The 19,348-nt window shown below is 41.3% G+C and overlaps 1 protein-coding gene across 1 annotated transcript; it reads left to right on the top strand.

The window, feature by feature from the left end:
- Nucleotides 1-15,217: 15,217 nt before the first annotated feature.
- On the top strand, nt 15,218-19,118 carry LOC118373089 (interleukin-1 beta-like). Its single transcript, XM_035759157.2, has 7 exons — nt 15,218-15,467; nt 15,607-15,642; nt 16,237-16,288; nt 16,537-16,750; nt 17,015-17,200; nt 17,351-17,490; nt 17,627-19,118. The coding sequence occupies exons 2-7, from the start codon at nt 15,611-15,613 to the stop codon at nt 17,837-17,839; spliced, it is 837 nt and encodes a 278-aa protein (XP_035615050.1). The 5' UTR covers nt 15,218-15,467; nt 15,607-15,610; the 3' UTR covers nt 17,840-19,118.
- Nucleotides 19,119-19,348: the final 230 nt, after the last annotated feature.

The raw sequence follows: 19,348 nt of genomic DNA, 5'->3' as shown, positions 1-19,348 counted from the left end.
AAGGATCATATCACCTCCATCCTACCTTACACCCTAGACCCACTCCAATTTTCTTACCTGCCAAATAGATCCCCAGATGATGCAATCGCCATCACTCTGCACACTGCCCTACCCCATCTGGACAAGAGGAATACCTATGTAAGAATGCTGTTCATTGACTATAGCTCAGCATTCAACACCATAGTACCCTCTAAGCTCATCATGACGCTTGATGCCCTGGGTCTGAACCCCACCCTGTGGAACTTGGCCCTGGACTTCCTGACGGGCCGCCCCCAGGTGGTGACGGTAAGAAACAACACCTTCACTTCGCTGATTCTCAACACAGGTGCCCTACAAGCTGATCCTTAACACAAGGGTGCGTGCTCATCCCCATCCTGTACTCCCTGTTCACCCATTACTGTGTGGCCAAGCATGCCTCCAACTCAATCATCAAGTTGCAGACGACACAACAGCAGTAGGTTTGATTACCAATGATGACGAGACAGCCTACAGGGAGGAGGTGAGGGCTCTGGGAGTGCGGTGCCTGGTAAACACCCTCACTCAAACAACCCCCCTCCCCCTTATCTACATCGACGGGACCGCAGTGGAGGAGGTGGAAGGTTTCAAGTTCCTTGGCGTACACATCACTGATAAACTGAAATGGACCACCTGTACAGACAGTGTGGTGAAAAAGCCGCAACAGCGTCAAACTCAGGAGGCTAAATAATTTTCGCTTGTCACCTAAAACCCTCACAAACCTTTACAGATGCACAATTGAGCGCATCCTGTCGGGCTGTATCACCGCCTGGTATGGCAACTGCACCACCCGCAACCGCAAGGCTCTCCAGAGGGTGGTGCGGTCTGCCCAACGCATTACCGGGGGCAAACTACCCGCTCTCCAGGACACCTACAGCACCAGATGTCACAGGAAGGCCAAAAAGATCATCAAGGACATCAACCACCCGAGCCACTGCCTGTTCACCCCGCTATCATCCAGAAGCGAGGTCAGTACAGGTCCATCAAAGCTGGGACAGAGAGACTAAAAAACAGCTTCTATCTCAAGGCCATCAGACTGTTAAACAGCCATCACTAGCACATTAGAGGCTGCTGCCTATTGGTATAGATGAGAAATCACTGGCCACTTTAAGGAATAGAACACTGGCAACTTTAAAAATGTTTACATATCTGGCATTACTCATCTCATATGTACAGTAATAATTTTGCACGCCCAATTTTTCAGTTTTTGATTTGTTAAAAAAGTTTGAAATATCCAATAAATGTTGTTCCACTTCATGATTGTGTCCCACTTGTTGTTGATTCTTCCCAAAAAAATACAGTTTTATATCTTTATGTTTGAAGCCTGAAATGTGGCAAAAGGTCGCAAAGTTCAAGGGGGCCGAATACTTTCGCAAGGCACTGTATATACTGCTTTCTATCCTATTCTACTGTATCTCTTTCACTTAATAATGTTTACATATCTGGCATTACTCATCTCACATGTATTTCCTGTTTTCTATATTATTCTACAGTATCTTAGTCTGTTCCGCTCTGACATCGCTCGTCCATATGCATATATTCTTAATTCATTCCAATTTAGATTTGTGTGTTTTGGGTATATGTTGTGTAATTTGATAGATATTACTTGTTAGATATTACTGCTTACAATGCTTACAAACCCTTATGCAGTTTTAAGGAAAATACCAACAAACACAAAAGTAAGAGATAAGTATACAAATAATTAAAGAGCAGCAGTAAATTACAATAGCGGGGCTATTGATAGGAGAATTATGTTCTCCAGGTACATCACACAATTGAATTATTTTACTCTCAGTCTGCAAACCAGAATTTGTAAGATCCTGGTCCAATGAAATAGACGGAGGCTAAATGGTCAAAAAGGTTTATTCACGGAACGTTCTGAAGTCAAGAATACAAATCAATTCATTTTATACTGACTTCTCACGCCCACACAAACATACGCACACACATGTCCTGCTACGCACACACTGTCAGTCTCACTTCCCAGCCGACAGAGATAGCAAGGTTGTCCTTGAGACGTACTCCCCGTTCTCTCCCAAATCTCTAGTCAGGTCGGCACCAAGCTCAGACAGTCTGTGTTTGAAATACCATAAAGGCACATTGTTTTTACCTAAATTATGACTAGGACTACACATTTATTGATTATGATTTTATACATTCTAATCAATTCCATACAATTATATGTTTCAGGGCGGAATATTCTAATCATTCAATTGACAGGCAATTCTCACCTATCAGCTATATACAGGGGGTACCGGAAAATAGTCAATGTGCGGGGTCACCGATGTCGAGGTAATATGTACATTTAGGAAGAGTTATTTAGGAAGAGTTATTAAAGGGACTATGCATAGATAATAACAGAGTAGCAGCAGCGTAGAAGCTGGGAGGGGGTCAATGCAAACAGTCTAGGTAGCCATTTGATTAGCTGTTCAGGAGTCTAATGGCTTGGGGGTAGAAGCTGTTTAGAAACCTTTTGGACCTAGACTTGGCGCTCCGGTACCGCTTGCCATGTGGTAGCAGAGAGAACAGTCTTTGACTTGGGTGGCTGATGCTGTTGGAGTCGTGCCTGGCTGTGCCGTCATGAGTGAACAGGGTGTACAGGAGGGGACTGAGCACGCACCCCTGAGGGGCCCCCGTGTTTAGGACCAGCGTGGCGGATGTGTTGTTACCTACCCTTACCACCTGCGGGCGGCCCATCAGGAAATCCATGATCCAGTTGCAGAGTGAGGTGTTTATTCCCAGAGTCCTTAGTTTAGTGATGAGCTTTGAGAGCACTATGGTGTTGAACGCTGAGCTGTAGTCAATGAATAGCATTCTCACATAGGTGTTACTTTTGTCCAGGTGTGAAAAGGCAGTGTGAAGTGCAATAGAGATTGCAATATCTGTGGATCTGTTGGTGCGGTATGCAAATTGGAGTGGGTCTATGGTTTCTGGGATAATGGTGTCGATGTGAGCCTTTCAAAGCATTTCCTTGGCTACGGACTTGAGTGGAGTGATACGGGTCGGTAGTCATTTAGGCAGGTTACCATAGTGTTCTTGGACACAGGCACTATGGTGGTCTGCTTGAAACATGTTGGTATTACAGACTCCGACAGAGAGAGGTTAAAAATGTCAGCTAATTAGCACAGGTGGTCCCTCCCTCTTCCGTAAACATGCGTTGTCACATGGAGATATGACCGTGTGGGAACACTAACTCTAACCGCATAAAAGGTGTGTCCATTTAACATTTTGTCTTATAAAAATTGTTTCTCGCTGACATGAAAGACAAGGTCCTTCTGCTTCCAAAACCGTACCGCAAGCGATGCGTTTTCATGATCTGGGCTCTTAACAAAACTTTGTCCAATGGCTGTGCCTACAGGAAGTATTCATTCCCCTTGATTTATTCCACAGTTGTTGTGTTACAGCCTGAATTCAAAATGGATTCAACACATTTTCTTCTCTCGCGCATCTACACACAATTGTCCCATAATGACAAAGTGAAAAACATGAAAACACTCATTTACGTGCTGTAAGTATTTACATCCCTGAGTCAATACTTTGTTGAAGCACCTTTGGCACCGATTACAGCTGTGAGTCTTTCTGGGTAAGTCTCTAAGAGTGATTACAGCTGTGAGTCTTTCTGGGTTAGTCTCTAAGAGCGATTACAGCTGTGAGTCTTTCTGGGTAAGTCTCTAAGAGCGATTACAGCTGTGAGTCTTTCTGGGTAAGTCTCTAAGAGCGATTACAGCTGTGAGTCTTTCTGGGTAAGTCTCTAAGAGCGATTACAGCTGTGAGTCTTTCTGGGTAAGTCTCTAAGAGCGATTACAGCTGTGAGTCTTTCTGGGTAAGTCTCTAAGAGTGATTACAGCTGTGAGTCTTTCTGGGTAAGTCTCTAAGAGCGATTACAGCTGTGAGTCTTTCTGGGTAAGTCTCTAAGAGCGATTACAGCTGTGAGTCTTTCTGGGTAAGTCTCTAAGAGCGATTACAGCTGTGAGTCTTTCTGGGTAAGTCTCTAAGAGTGATTACAGCTGTGAGTCTTTCTGGGTAAGTCTCTAAGAGCGATTACAGCTGTGAGTCTTTCTGGGTAAGTCTCTAAGAGCGATTACAGCTGTGAGTCTTTCTGGGTAAGTCTCTAAGAGTGATTACAGCTGTGAGTCTTTCTGGGTAAGTCTCTAAGAGCTTTCCACACCTGGATTGTGCAACATTTGCTGATTGTATTATTTTCAAAGTTCTTCAAGCGTTGTCAAATTGGTTGTTGATCATTGCTAGACAACCATTTCCAGGTCTTGCCATAGATTTAGTATATTTAAGTCAAAACCGTAGCTTGGCCACTCAGGAACATTCACTGTCTTCTTGGTAAGCAACTCCAGTGTAGATTTGGTGTTCTATGTTATTGTCCTGCTGAAAGGTGAATTCATCTCCCAGTGTCTGGTGGAAAGCAGACTGAACCAGGTTATTGTCCTGCTGAAAGGTGAATTCATCTCCCAGTGTTTGGTGGAAAACAGACTGAACCAGGTTATTGTCCTGCTGAAAGGTGAATTCATCTCCCAGTGTCTGGTGGAAAGCAGACTGAACCAGGTTATTGTCCTGCTGAAAGGTGAATTCATCTCCCAGTGTCTGGTGGAAAGCAGACTGAACCAGGTTATTGTCCTGCTGAAAGGTGAATTCATCTCCCAGTGTCTGGTGGAAAGCAGACTGAACCAGGTTTTTGTCCTGCTGAAAGGTGAATTCATCTCCCAGTGTCTGGTGGAAAGCAGACTGAACCAGGTTATTGTCCTGCTGAAAGGTGAATTCATCTCCCAGTGTCTGGTGGAAAGCAGACTGAACCAGGTTGTTGTCCTGCTGAAAGGTGAATTCATCTCCCAGTGTCTGGTGGAAAGCAGACTGAACCAGGTTATTGTCCTGCTGAAAGGTGAATTCATCTCCCAGTGTCTGGTGGAAAACAGACTGAACCAGGTTGTTGTCCTGCTGAAAGGTGAATTCATCTCCCAGTGTCTGGTGGAAAGCAGACTGAACCAGGTTGTTGTCCTGCTGAAAGGTGAATTCATCTCCCAGTGTCTGGTGGAAAGCAGACTGAACCAGGTTATTGTCCTGCTGAAAGGTGAATTCATCTCCCAGTGTCTGGTGGAAAGCAGACTGAACCAGGTTATTGTCCTGCTGAAAGGTGAATTCATCTCCCAGTGTCTGGTGGAAAGCAGACTGAACCAGGTTTTTGTCCTGCTGAAAGGTGAATTCATCTCCCAGTGTCTGGTGGAAAGCAGACTGAACCAGGTTATTGTCTTGCTGAAAGATGAATTCATCTCCCAGTGTCTGGTGGAAAGCAGACTGAACCAGGTTGTTGTCCTGCTGAAAGGTGAATTCATCTCCCAGTGTCTGGTGGAAAGCAGACTGAACCAGGTTTTGTCCTGCTGAAAGGTGAATTCATCTCCCAGTGTCTGGTGGAAAGCAGACTGAACCAGGTTATTGTCCTGCTGAAAGGTGAATTCATCTCCCAGTGTCTGGTGGAAAGCAGACTGAACCAGGTTTTCTTCTAGGATTTTAGCTTAGCTCCCTTCTGTTTATTTTTTTATCCTTAACTCGTTAACGATTGCAACCATATACCCATAGCATGATGCTGACACCACTATGCTTGAAAATATGGAAAGTGGTTCTCAGTAATGTGTTGTATTGTAGATGCCCCAAACATAACACTTTGTATTCAGGATAGAAGGTGAATTCCTTTGCCACATGTTTTGCAGTATTACTTAGTGCCTTGTTGCAAACAAGATGCATGTTTTGGAATATTATTATTCTTTACAGGCTTTCATCTTGTCAATTAGGTTAGTATTGTAGATCAATGTTGTTGATCCATCTTCAGTTTTCTCCTATCAAGGTGTGTGAATACTTTCTGAAGGCACTGTGTGTGTAATGTGATAGAACTGAGAGTCATGATCAAGTGCTTAACTTCCCCTAAGAGCATGGGAAATTTAGTTGTCCCTGTCTTTCAGTGTAATTTTCACTTCTATAAATTCTCTATTTTTCACTTTTTAGTTCCAAAACAAGTTCAAGTTCAATATTTTCTTCAGGGAAAAAGCAGACCATGTTGTTGAAGATACCATGAGCAACACGTGTCTCTGGTGACGAAAAGGAAAGTCCCACATTGGTTTGGCCTCAATACAAGAATAAGAGAGAGGTGTGGGGGGAGTGCAATGTTGTAGTGGCCTGCATGTACACACACACTGTGCACTATACTTTTCCTGTCAGTGGAATTCCCTTGGTGGTAAGAGTACGCTCCACAGAGGTGATGAAACACACGTTACACAACCAGCCTTGCTTTCCATTTACCTCTGGTCTGATAGAACACACTGTAACCATACTTTTTACCATTACTGGCTAGTCTAGGACCTATGCCAACAGCACAACATTGTTCCTGTGGGAATGTGGGAGGCAACCTGTCTTCCTAGGGAGACTAGTTACTGGCTAATTCTCATTATTACATAACCACTGTTGTGAGCCCATAGGGAATAAAATGCAGGGTTCTGCCATTTTCCCAAATCCTCTTCCTCGATGGCAAAATGACCGGTAACTGAATCAGCTGACCATTGTTAGAATGATTTAGGGTTGTCACTAGTTACCACAGCCACAAAGTCATACATATTTATGATTTTAAACCTAACCTTAACCACACTGATAACCATATGCTTAACCCTAAAACTTAAATTTTATGAGCCAATTTTGACTTGTGCTATTTAGTGTAAACCATGATCAATTCAATCCGACATCCACGTAGCGGTTGGTGTCGAGGGTGGAACTGCATTAGATCAAATCTACAAAAGGCTCCTGGCACCTGAAGCGGAATTGCCATTGGCTGCACAGAGTCGCATTAACAGAAATCCCAAGTTCAAACACTGGAATGTGAGATGTAATCTACACCTCGATTAGGATAATAGAAATCCCAAGTTCAAACAGTGGAATGTGAGATGTAATCTACACCTCGATTAGGATAATAGAAATCCCAAGTTCAAACACTGGAATGTGAGATGTAATCTACACCTCGATTAGGATAATAGAAATCCCAAGTTCAAACACTGGAATGTGAGATGTAATCTACACCTCGATTAGGATAATAGAAATCCCAAGTTCAAACACTGGAATGTGAGATGTAATCTACACCTCGATTAGGATAATAGAAATCCCAAGTTCAAACACTGGAATGTGAGATGTAATCTACACCTCGATTAGGATAATAGAAATCCCAAGTTCAAACACTGGAATGTGAGATGTAATCTACACCTCGATTAGGATAATAGAAATCCCAAGTTCAAACACTGGAATGTGAGATGTAATCTACACCTCGATTAGGATAATAGAAATCCCAAGTTCAAACACTGGAATGTGAGACGTAATCTACACCTCGATTAGGATAATAGAAATCCCAAGTTCAAACACTGGAATGTGAGATGTAATCTACACCTCGATTAGGATAATAGAAATCCCAAGTTCAAACACTGGAATGTGAGATGTAATCTACACCTCGATTAGGATAATAGAAATCCCAAGTTCAAACAGTGGAATGAGATGTAATCTACACCTCGATTAGGATAATAGAAATCCCAAGTTCAAACACTGGAATGTGAGATGTAATCTACACCTCGATTAGGATAATAGAAATCCCAAGTTCAAACAGTGGAATGTGAGATGTAATCTACACCTCGATTAGGATAATAGAAATCCCAAGTTCAAACACTGGAATGTGAGATGTAATCTACACCTCGATTAGGATAATAGAAATCCCAAGTTCAAACACTGGAATGTGAGATGTAATCTACACCCGATTAGGATAATAGAAATTCAAACAGTGGAATGTGAGATGTAATCTACACCTCGATTAGGATAATAGAAATCCCAAGTTCAAACACTGGAATGTGAGATGTAATCTACACCTCGATTAGGATAATAGAAATCCCAAGTTCAAACACTGGAATGTGAGATGTAATCTACACCTCGATTAGGATAATAGAAATCCCAAGTTCAAACAGTGGAATGTGAGATGTAATCTACACCTCGATTAGGATAATAGAAATCCCAAGTTCAAACAGTGGAATGTGAGATGTAATCTACACCTCGATTAGGATAATAGAAATCCCAAGTTCAAACACTGGAATGTGAGATGTAATCTACACCTCGATTAGGATAATAGAAATCCCAAGTTCAAACAGTGGAATGTGAGATGTAATCTACACCTCGATTAGGATAATAGAAATCCCAAGTTCAAACACTGGAATGTGAGATGTAATCTACACCTCGATTAGGATAATAGAAATCCCAAGTTCAAACACTGGAATGTGAGATGTAATCTACACCTCGATTAGGATAATAGAAATCCCAAGTTCAAACACTGGAATGTGAGATGTAATCTACACCTCGATTAGGATAATAGAAATCCCAAGTTCAAACACTGGAATGTGAGATGTAATCTACACCTCGATTAGGATAATAGAAATCCCAAGTTCAAACAGTGGAATGTGAGATGTAATCTACACCTCGATTAGGATAATAGAAATCCCAAGTTCAAACACTGGAATGTGAGATGTAATCTACACCTCGATTAGGATAATAGAAATCCCAAGTTCAAACAGTGGAATGTGAGATGTGATCTACACCTCGATTAGGATAATAGAAATCTTCATTTAGTTGAATGACTTCAATTTCAGCAAAGTTATTGTGGGGGTGTGGCTTCATGACAATGACTGCAAGAGCAGCTGCTCGCCCATTTGGGGGCAGTTCCACCTCTGCCAAAACATCTGCTATGTAGGTGTCTCCTAACGCTTGATCTGATTGAATCTAGGCCTTAGTTTTGTCTTGTAAATCATTCAAATGTGAGTCACAAAAATAATCCACTACAATAATTGTTTATGGTCAATAGTGCGCAGCCTATTTCTAAATGGAGGACTTTCTAAAAGCTACAGGTGAAGTTTTATTTATTTTAACAGGCAAGTCAGTTAAGAACAAATTCTTATTTTCAATGACGGCCCAGTGGGTTAACTGCCTGTTCAGGGGCAGAACAACAGATTTTGTACCTTGTCAGCTCGGGGATTTGAACTTGCAACCTTTCGGTTACTAGTCCAATGCTCTAACCACTAGGCTACCCTGCCGCCCCAATTTTACATACACCTTAGCCATATACATTTAATCCTAGTGAACATTCCCTGTCTTAGGTCAGTTAGTATCACCACTTCATTTTAAGAATGTGAAATGTCAGAATAAGAGTAGAGAGAATTATTTATTTCAGCTTTGATTTCTTTCATCACATTCCCAGTGGGTCAGAAGTTTACATACACTCAATAGGTATTTGGTAGCATTGCCTTTAAATTGTTTAACTTGGGTCAAACGTTTCGGGTAGCCTTCCACAAGCTTCCCACAATAAGTTGGGTGAATTTTGGCCCATTCCTCCTGACAGAGCTGGTGTAACTGAGTCAGGTTTGAAGGCCTCCTTGCTCGCACACACTTTTTCAGTTCTGCCCACACATTTTCTATAGGATTGAAGTCAGGGCTTTGTGATGGCCACTCCAATACCTTGACTTTGTTGTCCTTAAGTCATTTTGCCACGACTTTGGAGGTATGCTTGTGGTCATTGTCCAGTTGGAAGACCCATTTGTGACCAAGCTTTAACTTCCTGACTGATGTCTTGAGATGTTGCTTCAATACATCCACATAATTCCCCTCCTCATGATGCCATCTATTTTGAGAAGTGCACTAGTCCCTCCCACAGCAAAGCACCCCCACAACATGATGCTGCCACCCCGTGCTTCACGGTTGGGATGGTGTTCTTTGGCTTTCAAGCCCCCCCCTTTTTCCTCCAAACATAACGATGGTCATTATGGCCAAACAGTTATGTTTTTGCTTCATCAGACCAGAGGACATTTCTCCAAAAAGTATGATCTTTGTCCCCATGTGCAAAACCGTAGTCTGGCTTTTTTATGGCGGTTTTGGAGCAATGGCTTCTTCCTTGCTGAGTGGCTTTTCAGGTTATGTCGATATAGGACTAATTTTACTGTGGATATAGATACTTTTGTACCTGTTTCCTCCAGCATCTTCACAAGGTCCTTTGCTGTTGTTCTGGGATTGATTTGCCCTTTTCACAACAAATTATGTTCATCTCTAGGAGACAGAACTCATCTCCTTCCAGAGCTGTATGACGGCTGCGTGGTCCCATGGTGTTTATACTTGCGTACTATTGTTTGTACAGATGAACGTGGTACCTTCAGGCATTTGAAAATTGTGACGCAGTGAATTGTAAGTGAAATAATCTGTCTGTAAACAATTGTTGGAACAATTGTTGGAAAAATGATTTGTGTCATGCATAAAGTAGATGTCCTAACTGACTTGACAAAACTATAGTTGGTTAACAAGAAATGTGTGGAGTGGGGCCTCCCGGGTGGTGCAGTGGTTAAGGGCGCTGTACTGCACTACGGAAATGTGGTTGTTTTTTCTTCCCTTGTCAGTAACTCTGTTTCCTTCAACTTTGATGCCTTTGACTGGTGGCCTTTACGCTTCTATCCCCTATTACTCTGCACATCAGTTATACCAGGGGTCGGTTGGGACAGAGTATGTATTGGGAACTGAGTATTAGATGTTTTTGAGTATTGAGTGAGGAGCATGCAAGATTATTTCAATCTATGCATTATTATTTTTATTATAATTACTGCGTCATACATTTCTCTTGTATCCTTTCACCTGTACTGTTTATTTGCAATAATACACACACACACACACACACACACACACACACACACACACATACACTCTCTCTCTCAGTATTGGCTCTGTCGTAACCGGCCGCGACCGGGAGATCCGTGGGGCGACGCACCATTGGCCTAGCGTCGTCTGGGTTATGGAGGGCTTGGCCGGTTGGGATATCCTTTTCTCATCGCGCACCAGTGACTCCTGTGGCGGGCCGGGCGCAGTGCACGCTAACCAAGGTTGCATGGTGTTTCCTCCGACACATTGCTGCGGCTGGCTTCCCGGGTTGGATGGCGCTGTGTTAAGAAGCAGTGCGACTTGGTTGGGTTTTGTATCGGAGGACGCATGACTTTCAACCTTTGTCTCTCCCGAGCCCGTATGGGCGTTGTAGCGATGAGACAAGATAGTAGCTACTAAAAACAATTGGATACCACGAAATTGGGGAGAAAAAGTAAAATTAAAAATTGAAAAACGAGTTTTATTGACTCCCACCTAAGTGTATGTAAACTTCCAACTTCAACTGCACTTGCATGCATGTGTGTGTTTATTTAGGCCAGGGTGCTGTTACCCTGTTCCTGGATATCTACCCTCCTGTAGGTTTTGATCCAACCTCAGTTCTAACTTACCCGATTCAATTTATCAACCAGATAATTGTTAGAATTAGGTGCGCTAGATTAGGGTTTCAGCAAAAACGTACAGGAAGGTAGCTCTACAGCAACAGGGTTGGAAAGTCCTGACCTAGGCCAAACTGCAATGGTATAGCCATAACCCTAAACCACACGATTTAATCATTCTGCGTTGTTTACATGTGGGTACTTGTAGTTAGTTTTCCTCTTCTCACCACCATCTTCTGTGTAATGTTTTTACTCGCCCCGAGCTCCCCAAACCGCCTCCCCCAACATCCTGCCAACGGTAACCCATACAGTGACATTAGCGAGAAGCACGCACAAACACACACACGTACTCTCTCAGGAACATTACTCTCTCTCTCTCTCAGTATTGAATCAGAAAGCAGCTTTCTTTTGCCATCTCAATTTCCCTCATTTAATTTCCTCATATCTCTACTATGCATTTTAACCTCAAGTTTTTGCCATCGTTGTAAAAGCCCTACTTGTTTTGTTGCTTTGACAAGTAATCCAGTTGATAAGAACCAAATATGCTTGAGATCGTTCCACTTTATGGTACAAGTGTTGAACTTGGTACAATATTACAAGATACCTTGAGGAACATTTGAAAGATTACAGGCAGTCTGGGAAGTACAGACGACAGTCAAACAGAATTTCATTTGGATTTGGGGTAAAAAAAAATATATTAAAAAACGGGGTAAAATCATTACAAACATAAAATGGAACAATTATTTCACCTATCCCATGGACTAAAAGTGATTTCTGAAATTATAATTTTTCCTGATTAGCTATTAATTTACGTCTATCCCTCATTTTAAGGTCAACCCTGCCACGTGACTGAACTCTCGTTTTAATATGGTGAAACTATTCCTTTTTTTCTTTCTCAAAAGAAACAATGAACATTTACAGTGCCTTCAGAAAGTACTCACACCCTTGGACTTTTTCCACACCTGAATTGAGAATTGATTTCAATTGCAATTATGTGGTCACTGGCCTATCCATAATACCCCATAATGTCAAAGTGGAAATAGGTTTTTTTGACATTTTTACAAATTAATAAAAAATGCAAAGCTGAAATGTCTTGGGTCAATAAGTATGCAACCCCTTTGTTATCGCCAGTACTCGAGTAAATATTCTTTGAAGTACAACTTAAGTAGTTTTATTTGGGTATCTGTACTTTACTATTTTTGACCACTTTTACTTCCTACTTTTACTTCAGTACATTCCTAAAGAAAATAATGTACTTTTTGCACCATACATTTACCCTGACACCCAAAAGTACACTTTGAATGCTTAGCTGACAGGAAAATGGTCCAATTCATTCACTTATCAAGAGAACACATGGTCATCCCTACTGCCTCTGATCTGGTGAACTCACTAAACACAAATGCATCATTTATAAATGATGTCTGAGTGTTGGAGTGTGCTGCTGGCTAACAGTAAATTAAAAAACAAGAAAATATCTGCTTTGCTTGAAATTATTTATACTTTTACTTTTGATACTTAAGTATATTTAGAACCAAATACATTTAGACTTTTACTCAAGTAGTATTTTACTGGGTGACTTTTACTTGAGTCATTTTCAATTAAGGTATCTATACTTTTACTCAAGTAGTATTTTACTGGGTGACTTTTACTTGAGTCATTTTCAATTAAGGTATCTATACTTTTACTCAAGTATCACAATTGGATACTTATTCTGCCACTCGTTATATATATATGCCATTTAGTGGTCCCAGGAATCGAACCCACTACCCTGGCGTTACAAGCGCCATGCTCTACCAACTGAGCTACAGAATTTAGGCAAGCCTAAATAAGTTCAGGAGTAACTGATAATGTGATAACATCTCTGTACCCCACACATTATCTGTAAGGTCCCTCAGTCGAGCAGTACATTTCAAACACAGATTCAACCACAAGGACCAGGGAGGATTTCCAACGCTTCACAAAGAAGGGCACCTACGGGTCAAAATTTTGAAAAGCAGACATTGAACATGCATTTGGGTAAAGGTATTAATAACACTTTGGATGGTGGATCAATATTTGGTTGCATTGCCTTCAAATTGTTTAACTTGGGTCAAACGTTTCAGGAAGCCTTCCACAAGCTTCCCACAATAAGTTGGGTGAATGTTGGCCCATTCCTCCTGACAGAGCTGGTGTAACTGAGTCAGGTTTGTAGGCCTCCTTGCTCACACACGCTTTTTCAGTTCTGCCCACATATTTTCTATAGGATTGAGGTCAGGGCTTTGTGATTCCCACTTTGTTGGGAATCACAAAGCCTTAGGACTTTGTTGTCCTTAAGCCATTTCACCACAACTTTGGAAGTATGCTTGGGGTCATTGTCCATTTGGAAGACCCATTTTCGACCAAGCTTTAACTTCCTGACTAATGTCTTGAGATGTACGATCTTTGTCCTTACGTGCAGTTGCAAACCGTAGTCTGGCCTTTTTATGGCGGTGTTGGAGCAGTGGCTTCCTCCTTGCTGAGCGGCCTTTCAGGTTATGTTGATATAGGACTCGTTTTACTGTGGATATTGATACTTTTATACCTGTTTCCTCCAGCATCTTCAAGGTCATTTGCTGTTGTTCTGGGATTGATTTGCACTTTTCGCACCAAAGTACATTCATCTCTAGGAGACAGAATGCGCCTCCTTCCTGAGCGGTATGACGGCTGCTTGGTCCCATGGTGTTTATACGTGCGTACTATTGTTTGTACAGAAGAACGTGGTACCTTCAGGCAATTGGAAATTGCTCCCAAGGATGAACCAGACTTGTGGAGGTCAACAACAAACAAAAAATCTGAGGTCTTGGCTGATTTCGTTGAATTTTCCCATGATGTCAAGCAAAGAGACACTGAGTTTGAAGGTAGGCTTTGAAATACATCCACAGGTACACCTCCAATTGACTCAAATGTTGTCAATTAGCCTATCAGAAGCTTGTAAAGCCATGACATCATTTTCTGGAATTTCCCAAGCTGTTTAAAGGCACAGTCAACTTAGTGTATGTAAACTTCTGACCCACTGAAATTGTGATACAGTGAATTTTAAGTGAAATAATCTGTCTGTAAACAATTGTTGGAAAAAGGACTTGTGTCATGCACAAAGTAGATGTCCTACTGACTTGCCGAAACTATAGTTTGTTAACAAGAAATGTGTGGAGTGGTTGAAACACTTAGGTTGGAGTCATTAAAACTAGTGTATGTAAACTTCCGACTTCAACTGCACATATATTTTTCTATTGTGTTATTGACTGTGTGTTTGTTCATGTGTTGTTGTTTTTGTCGCACTGCATTGTTTTATCTTGGCCAGGTCACAGTTGTACATGATTACTTGTTCTCAACTGGCCTAGGTAGCCTAGTGGTTAAAAGCATGGGGCCAGTGACCAAAAGTTCACTGGTTCAATTCTCTGAGCTGACGAGGTGAAAAATATGTTGATGTGCCCTTAAGCAAGGCACTTAACCCTAATTGCTCTGAATAAGTGACATTTTAGTCATTTAGCAAATGCTATCTCTAGCCTAATAAACTGCATGGTTTCCAAAGTCATAGTGGGAGGACCACACACAATACCGCCACAGGACTCCAAGATTACTTAGATATGATGGTTATTATATCAATATTTGAGCATAAAGGCGTTTCCACCACCATTTATCGTATAATTAATTTTACTCACACAAAAAGATCTGACTTGCATTAATTTATTTTTATGGAGTATGATTTTACTCACATAAAAACTCTAGATGGAAACTTGGTAAGTGACAATTATTTGTACAATTCAATGGATGTTTAGTGCACAAAGGATGTGGCAATCTGTTGAAATGGTCTTTCTGGGCCGAACGTCAATTAAACCGCAGTGCGGAAGTAAGTCTAAATCGTGCTTCCAAACCGAAACCCTGGCCGCTTGGATGAAACTCTGAAAGTGCGTTTACTTTTTCGACCACGTTCAGCGGAAGTGTGGTAGTTTCGCCTGTTCTCTACGCGGGTCGTTTCTGGCCGTGTTCGAGAGCATCAAACCCACAATGCTCTCGTAAACCGCCGATTTAAAAACCGTGTGTCTTGGCACGTTATACACCAGTTTCACACTTCAAGTACGACAGACAACTCTTCCAGCATATAAACTCTCTCTAAAGGTGATGTGTTTAGAAAAACGTACTTTACTTTACTTTTTTATTTTTATTTTACTTAAAAAAATATATACAATACAATTAATTTAAAGTATTTTATGGTAATCTCAAATGACAGTGATTTTTTGTTCTCATTTTCTCTCAGAATCATGGACTTCGATTTAGCTGACGCTCTCCCGAGGTAGGTTGTCTGAATTGATTTCTGAGGAATACTCTATCAATTGCCGTTCTTACACTGTTTTTTGTTTGAGTTTATTTATTACCCTTCCGGTAAATATATGTAGCCTACAGTAAAATATCCTAATTGAAGAAGATGACACAAATAAATCATTACCTAAAAAGGGGAATTTGAGATTGCTACATGTTTTGACTTTTAAATGAAATGTTGCAGAATATAACTGCCTCGCGAGATTCAGACCCCAAAGTATAGCTTGTTTTACTCCATTGTTTGTAAACAAACACTGTATAGCCTCAAAGCAGGGTTCAATATATCATGTTGATAACATGTCAGTCCTTGCATCCGTAGCTCGGTCTATGAATTTGAGGGTGGTTACATTTCTCCAGCCACGTACCTTATTGCTTGAACGGCAGATTGCCTATTTTCAATTTGCCGGTGTATATGCAGTTTTCACAAACCTAGCTTGTCTATTTATTTTTAAAACGTTTTTAGAAATGGTTAGACCCACCTATAAACACGTTTTTTTTTTGTCTATCTGAGCTTGAATAGGAAGACGGCATTTTTATGCTAACCTCTTTAGTTTTAATTTCTCTGCAGCTCATGTTCGAGTATGGAGTTTGATACCGAATACCGCCTGCCTGATGCCAAGGTAAAACGTTTTGTTAACCTTGCATAAAGAAGAATGGCAAGCGCCACAATGATTAGGGTACACCAGTTGTACAACTTTAGACAGAGCATCACCAACATAGGTTGAGTGTGTTTTTACATAAAGAGGACCAATAAGGTACTCTTTGATATTAAATTGCGTGCAATTGGCTTGTTCAACAGAGAAAAAAAATTGTAGTTATTTTTTTTCTTCTACATGGACTCTCATTCTGATTACTTGTATGTGTGTAGAGTGGACCAGAGATGGAGCGCTGTGGGCTGCACGCGGGCCTGAGCCTGGACTTGGAGGTTATCCTACAGCATCGGGGAGGCATGAGACAGGTGGCTCACCTGGTGATTGCGCTGCATAGGATGAAAAACCCCTGGCAGAAGTCCGACTCCACACACACTCCCCTGGACATGGAGTGCACCGACTGCAGCATCATCATGGATAACCTGGTGGAAGGTGCTTAGGCTGCCGTGCCGTTTAATTTCAATTTGGTCAATTCTGGAACTAAACTGAAATTAAATATCCACATTTTCCTCAAAATATGAATGAAATTGACTCGTAACCCTGGACTCTATACTCTTTGATTATACTGTACTGCTTTTCAGTTATTATAGGCCCAGTTCCCTAAACGATTCATTTGATTGACGGTACTTTTCCTGTGTCTCCACCCTTTCTCCCCTCCCCCCCCTTCTGTTGGCCCCTTCTTCCTCCTCTGTGTAGAGTGTGTGATGGTCTCGATCCAGGAGCCAATGGGAGTGGTGACCAAGAAGGTAAAGGGGACCTTCGAGCAGATTGGCTGTCCCCAGCAGTATAGCCTGTGTGACCATCACCAGAAGAGCCTGGTGTACTGCCACAGAACCATGGAGTTGAAGGCCGTCACAATCCAGGGAGGCAACAACCGGAGAGGTATGCTAACTGCCAAACTACACCGCAAGCACATTCTGTAAGCTTTGTTTTTGGCAGCCTTTACCAAAATCGGCAACATCATAGATGAGTGTTTAAAAATGACAAAAAATAGTGAAGATGCCCTTTCAACTCTGCCTCTCTCATTCTCAGCGAGGTTCAACCTCTCCAAGTATAGTAATGCCAGCACCACCACCACCAATCAGGCCCTGCCAGTTGTCTTAGGGATAGACCAATGGAACCTCTCCTGCTCCAAGCAGGCAGACGGCGCAACTCCTGTCCTACAGTTGGAGGTCGGTCTCTCACTTACTCCCTCTCTTACTCAGTCACATGCAGGTACTCACATTTATAGCACTCGAACCCACACACACTTACCTCACCACATCATCCTAATCCTTTTCTCCTCCTCTCTCTCTTTCTCTCTCTCAGGTCTGTGAGGACCAGTTAACAACCATCGGGGCTCAGGAAAAAACGGTTCGCTTCCTCTTCTACAAGAATACCACTGGCTTCTCCCTGACCACCTTCGAGTCGGCCATGTACCCGGGCTGGTTCATCAGCACCTCACTGGAGCCAAGCCAGCCCATACAGATGTGTCAGAAACAGGATGCCAGAAAGCTCATCAACTTCGTGGTCAAACACTAAACACACACAATCTGTCCCCCTAGTGTATGTACCACGTACAACCAGAGAGCGAGTGCGGGGGTGAATCTGAGAAGATAGACTGACTGATATTGTAGAGGAGTTGAATGTTGAATTGATAGAGCTCTGCTTTTCTCAAACAGCGTTACATTGTGTGGTAACTAACTCCTTCCAATGTTTATTTTATTGAAAGTGTTTTGGTTGTAGTGAGGGGGCTTGACCAGCAGATGGCACTGTGTGTTTATTCTCTCTTCTGCAGTATTGTGTTTTACCTCAGAAGCGATCTTTTGGCGTTTGTTTCATTATTCCATTGTTGATACCGGCAGTATTTCCGTATTTTGAAGGTTATGAACTTTATTGCTGACATGAACATTTTTTGGGGACTATATAAAAAATAGACTAATGAAACAAATAGCAAATGATAATTATTTGGGGGAGTTTTTCTGTTACTCTTTCAGGGAAGGCCCAGTGAGAACTGATTGCTCTGTAGGATAGTAACGGTATCAAGAAGACATTGTTTTAGCCACAGATGTAAATGTTGAAAGTGTTACATTTTTTAAAAAAGAAGTAAATTCATATTGAATTCTTTATCTTATGGCTACAGTGCTAAGTATAAAATTCATACATTACAGTAGAGTAGAAAAGAGTAGAATCGTTTTCTAAGCAGTTCTCATTTATTTTTTCTACTTTCTGTACGGTCTAGGATACAAGTAATTTTTGTATGTGTCTCTGTACTCTGACTGAATTATCTGCTTCAAATTAGTGAAGAGATTTTATTTTTGTATTTCCTATTAGAACATGAATCATTACTTTTCATTGTCTAACATTGCAGATGTCATGTTTATTTGAAGTATTTGTCGACATTTGAAACTGTGCTATTTAGTTTTTTCTATTAGAATGCAAGTCAATCATCACTTTTCTAATACTATGATTAACTTCGTTTTTTTATCTCATGAGCTAACATTGTACATAAACTGCTAACATCGACTAATATGTAACACACAATGTCTTTTTAGCGCCAATATTGTTGTTTTTCATTTCTTCAAAATGTACAGTACCATTTTAAAAGTTTGGATTTTGATTTGTTTAACACTTTTCTTTGGTTCCAACATGGTTCCATGTTATTTCATAGTTCTGATGTCTTCACTCTATTCTACATTGTAGAAATCAAGAAAAACCCTGGAATTAGTAGATGGGTCCAAACTTTGGATGTTTTAACATTTCAATGGTTATATGATGTATTTTACTGTATGTTGGAAATAAAGTGACTCTATTCAATGCATTTGGAAGTTGTTGTGGAGATGTGAGAGCAGAACAGAGACATGAGGATGGACGGTCTACCTGAAACTCACAACACCTACCTAAGGTAGGGGAGAGTGGGGTGAGAATCTTTGTTGCATTCAGCATCACTCCGTCAAGGGACATGTAGTATTATTTCTGATAAAGATATCTACATACAGTGCATTTGGAAAGTATTCAGACCCATTGACTTTGTCCACATTTGGTACGTTA

Source organism: Oncorhynchus keta, chromosome 6 (genome assembly GCF_023373465.1).
Source record: "Oncorhynchus keta strain PuntledgeMale-10-30-2019 chromosome 6, Oket_V2, whole genome shotgun sequence".
NCBI lineage: Eukaryota > Metazoa > Chordata > Actinopteri > Salmoniformes > Salmonidae > Oncorhynchus > Oncorhynchus keta.
The sequence above is the reverse complement of the archived record's forward strand: the minus strand, read 5'-3'. Positions and strand labels throughout refer to the sequence as shown.

Coding starts and splice junctions, on each gene's coding strand:
- LOC118373089 (XM_035759157.2), top strand. CDS start 15,611: ATGGACTTCGATTTAGCTGACGCTCTCCCGAG. Junction 15,643..16,236: donor TTAGCTGACGCTCTCCCGAG/GTAGGTTGTCTG, acceptor ATTTCTCTGCAG/CTCATGTTCGAGTATGGAGT. Junction 16,289..16,536: donor ACCGCCTGCCTGATGCCAAG/GTAAAACGTTTT, acceptor GTATGTGTGTAG/AGTGGACCAGAGATGGAGCG.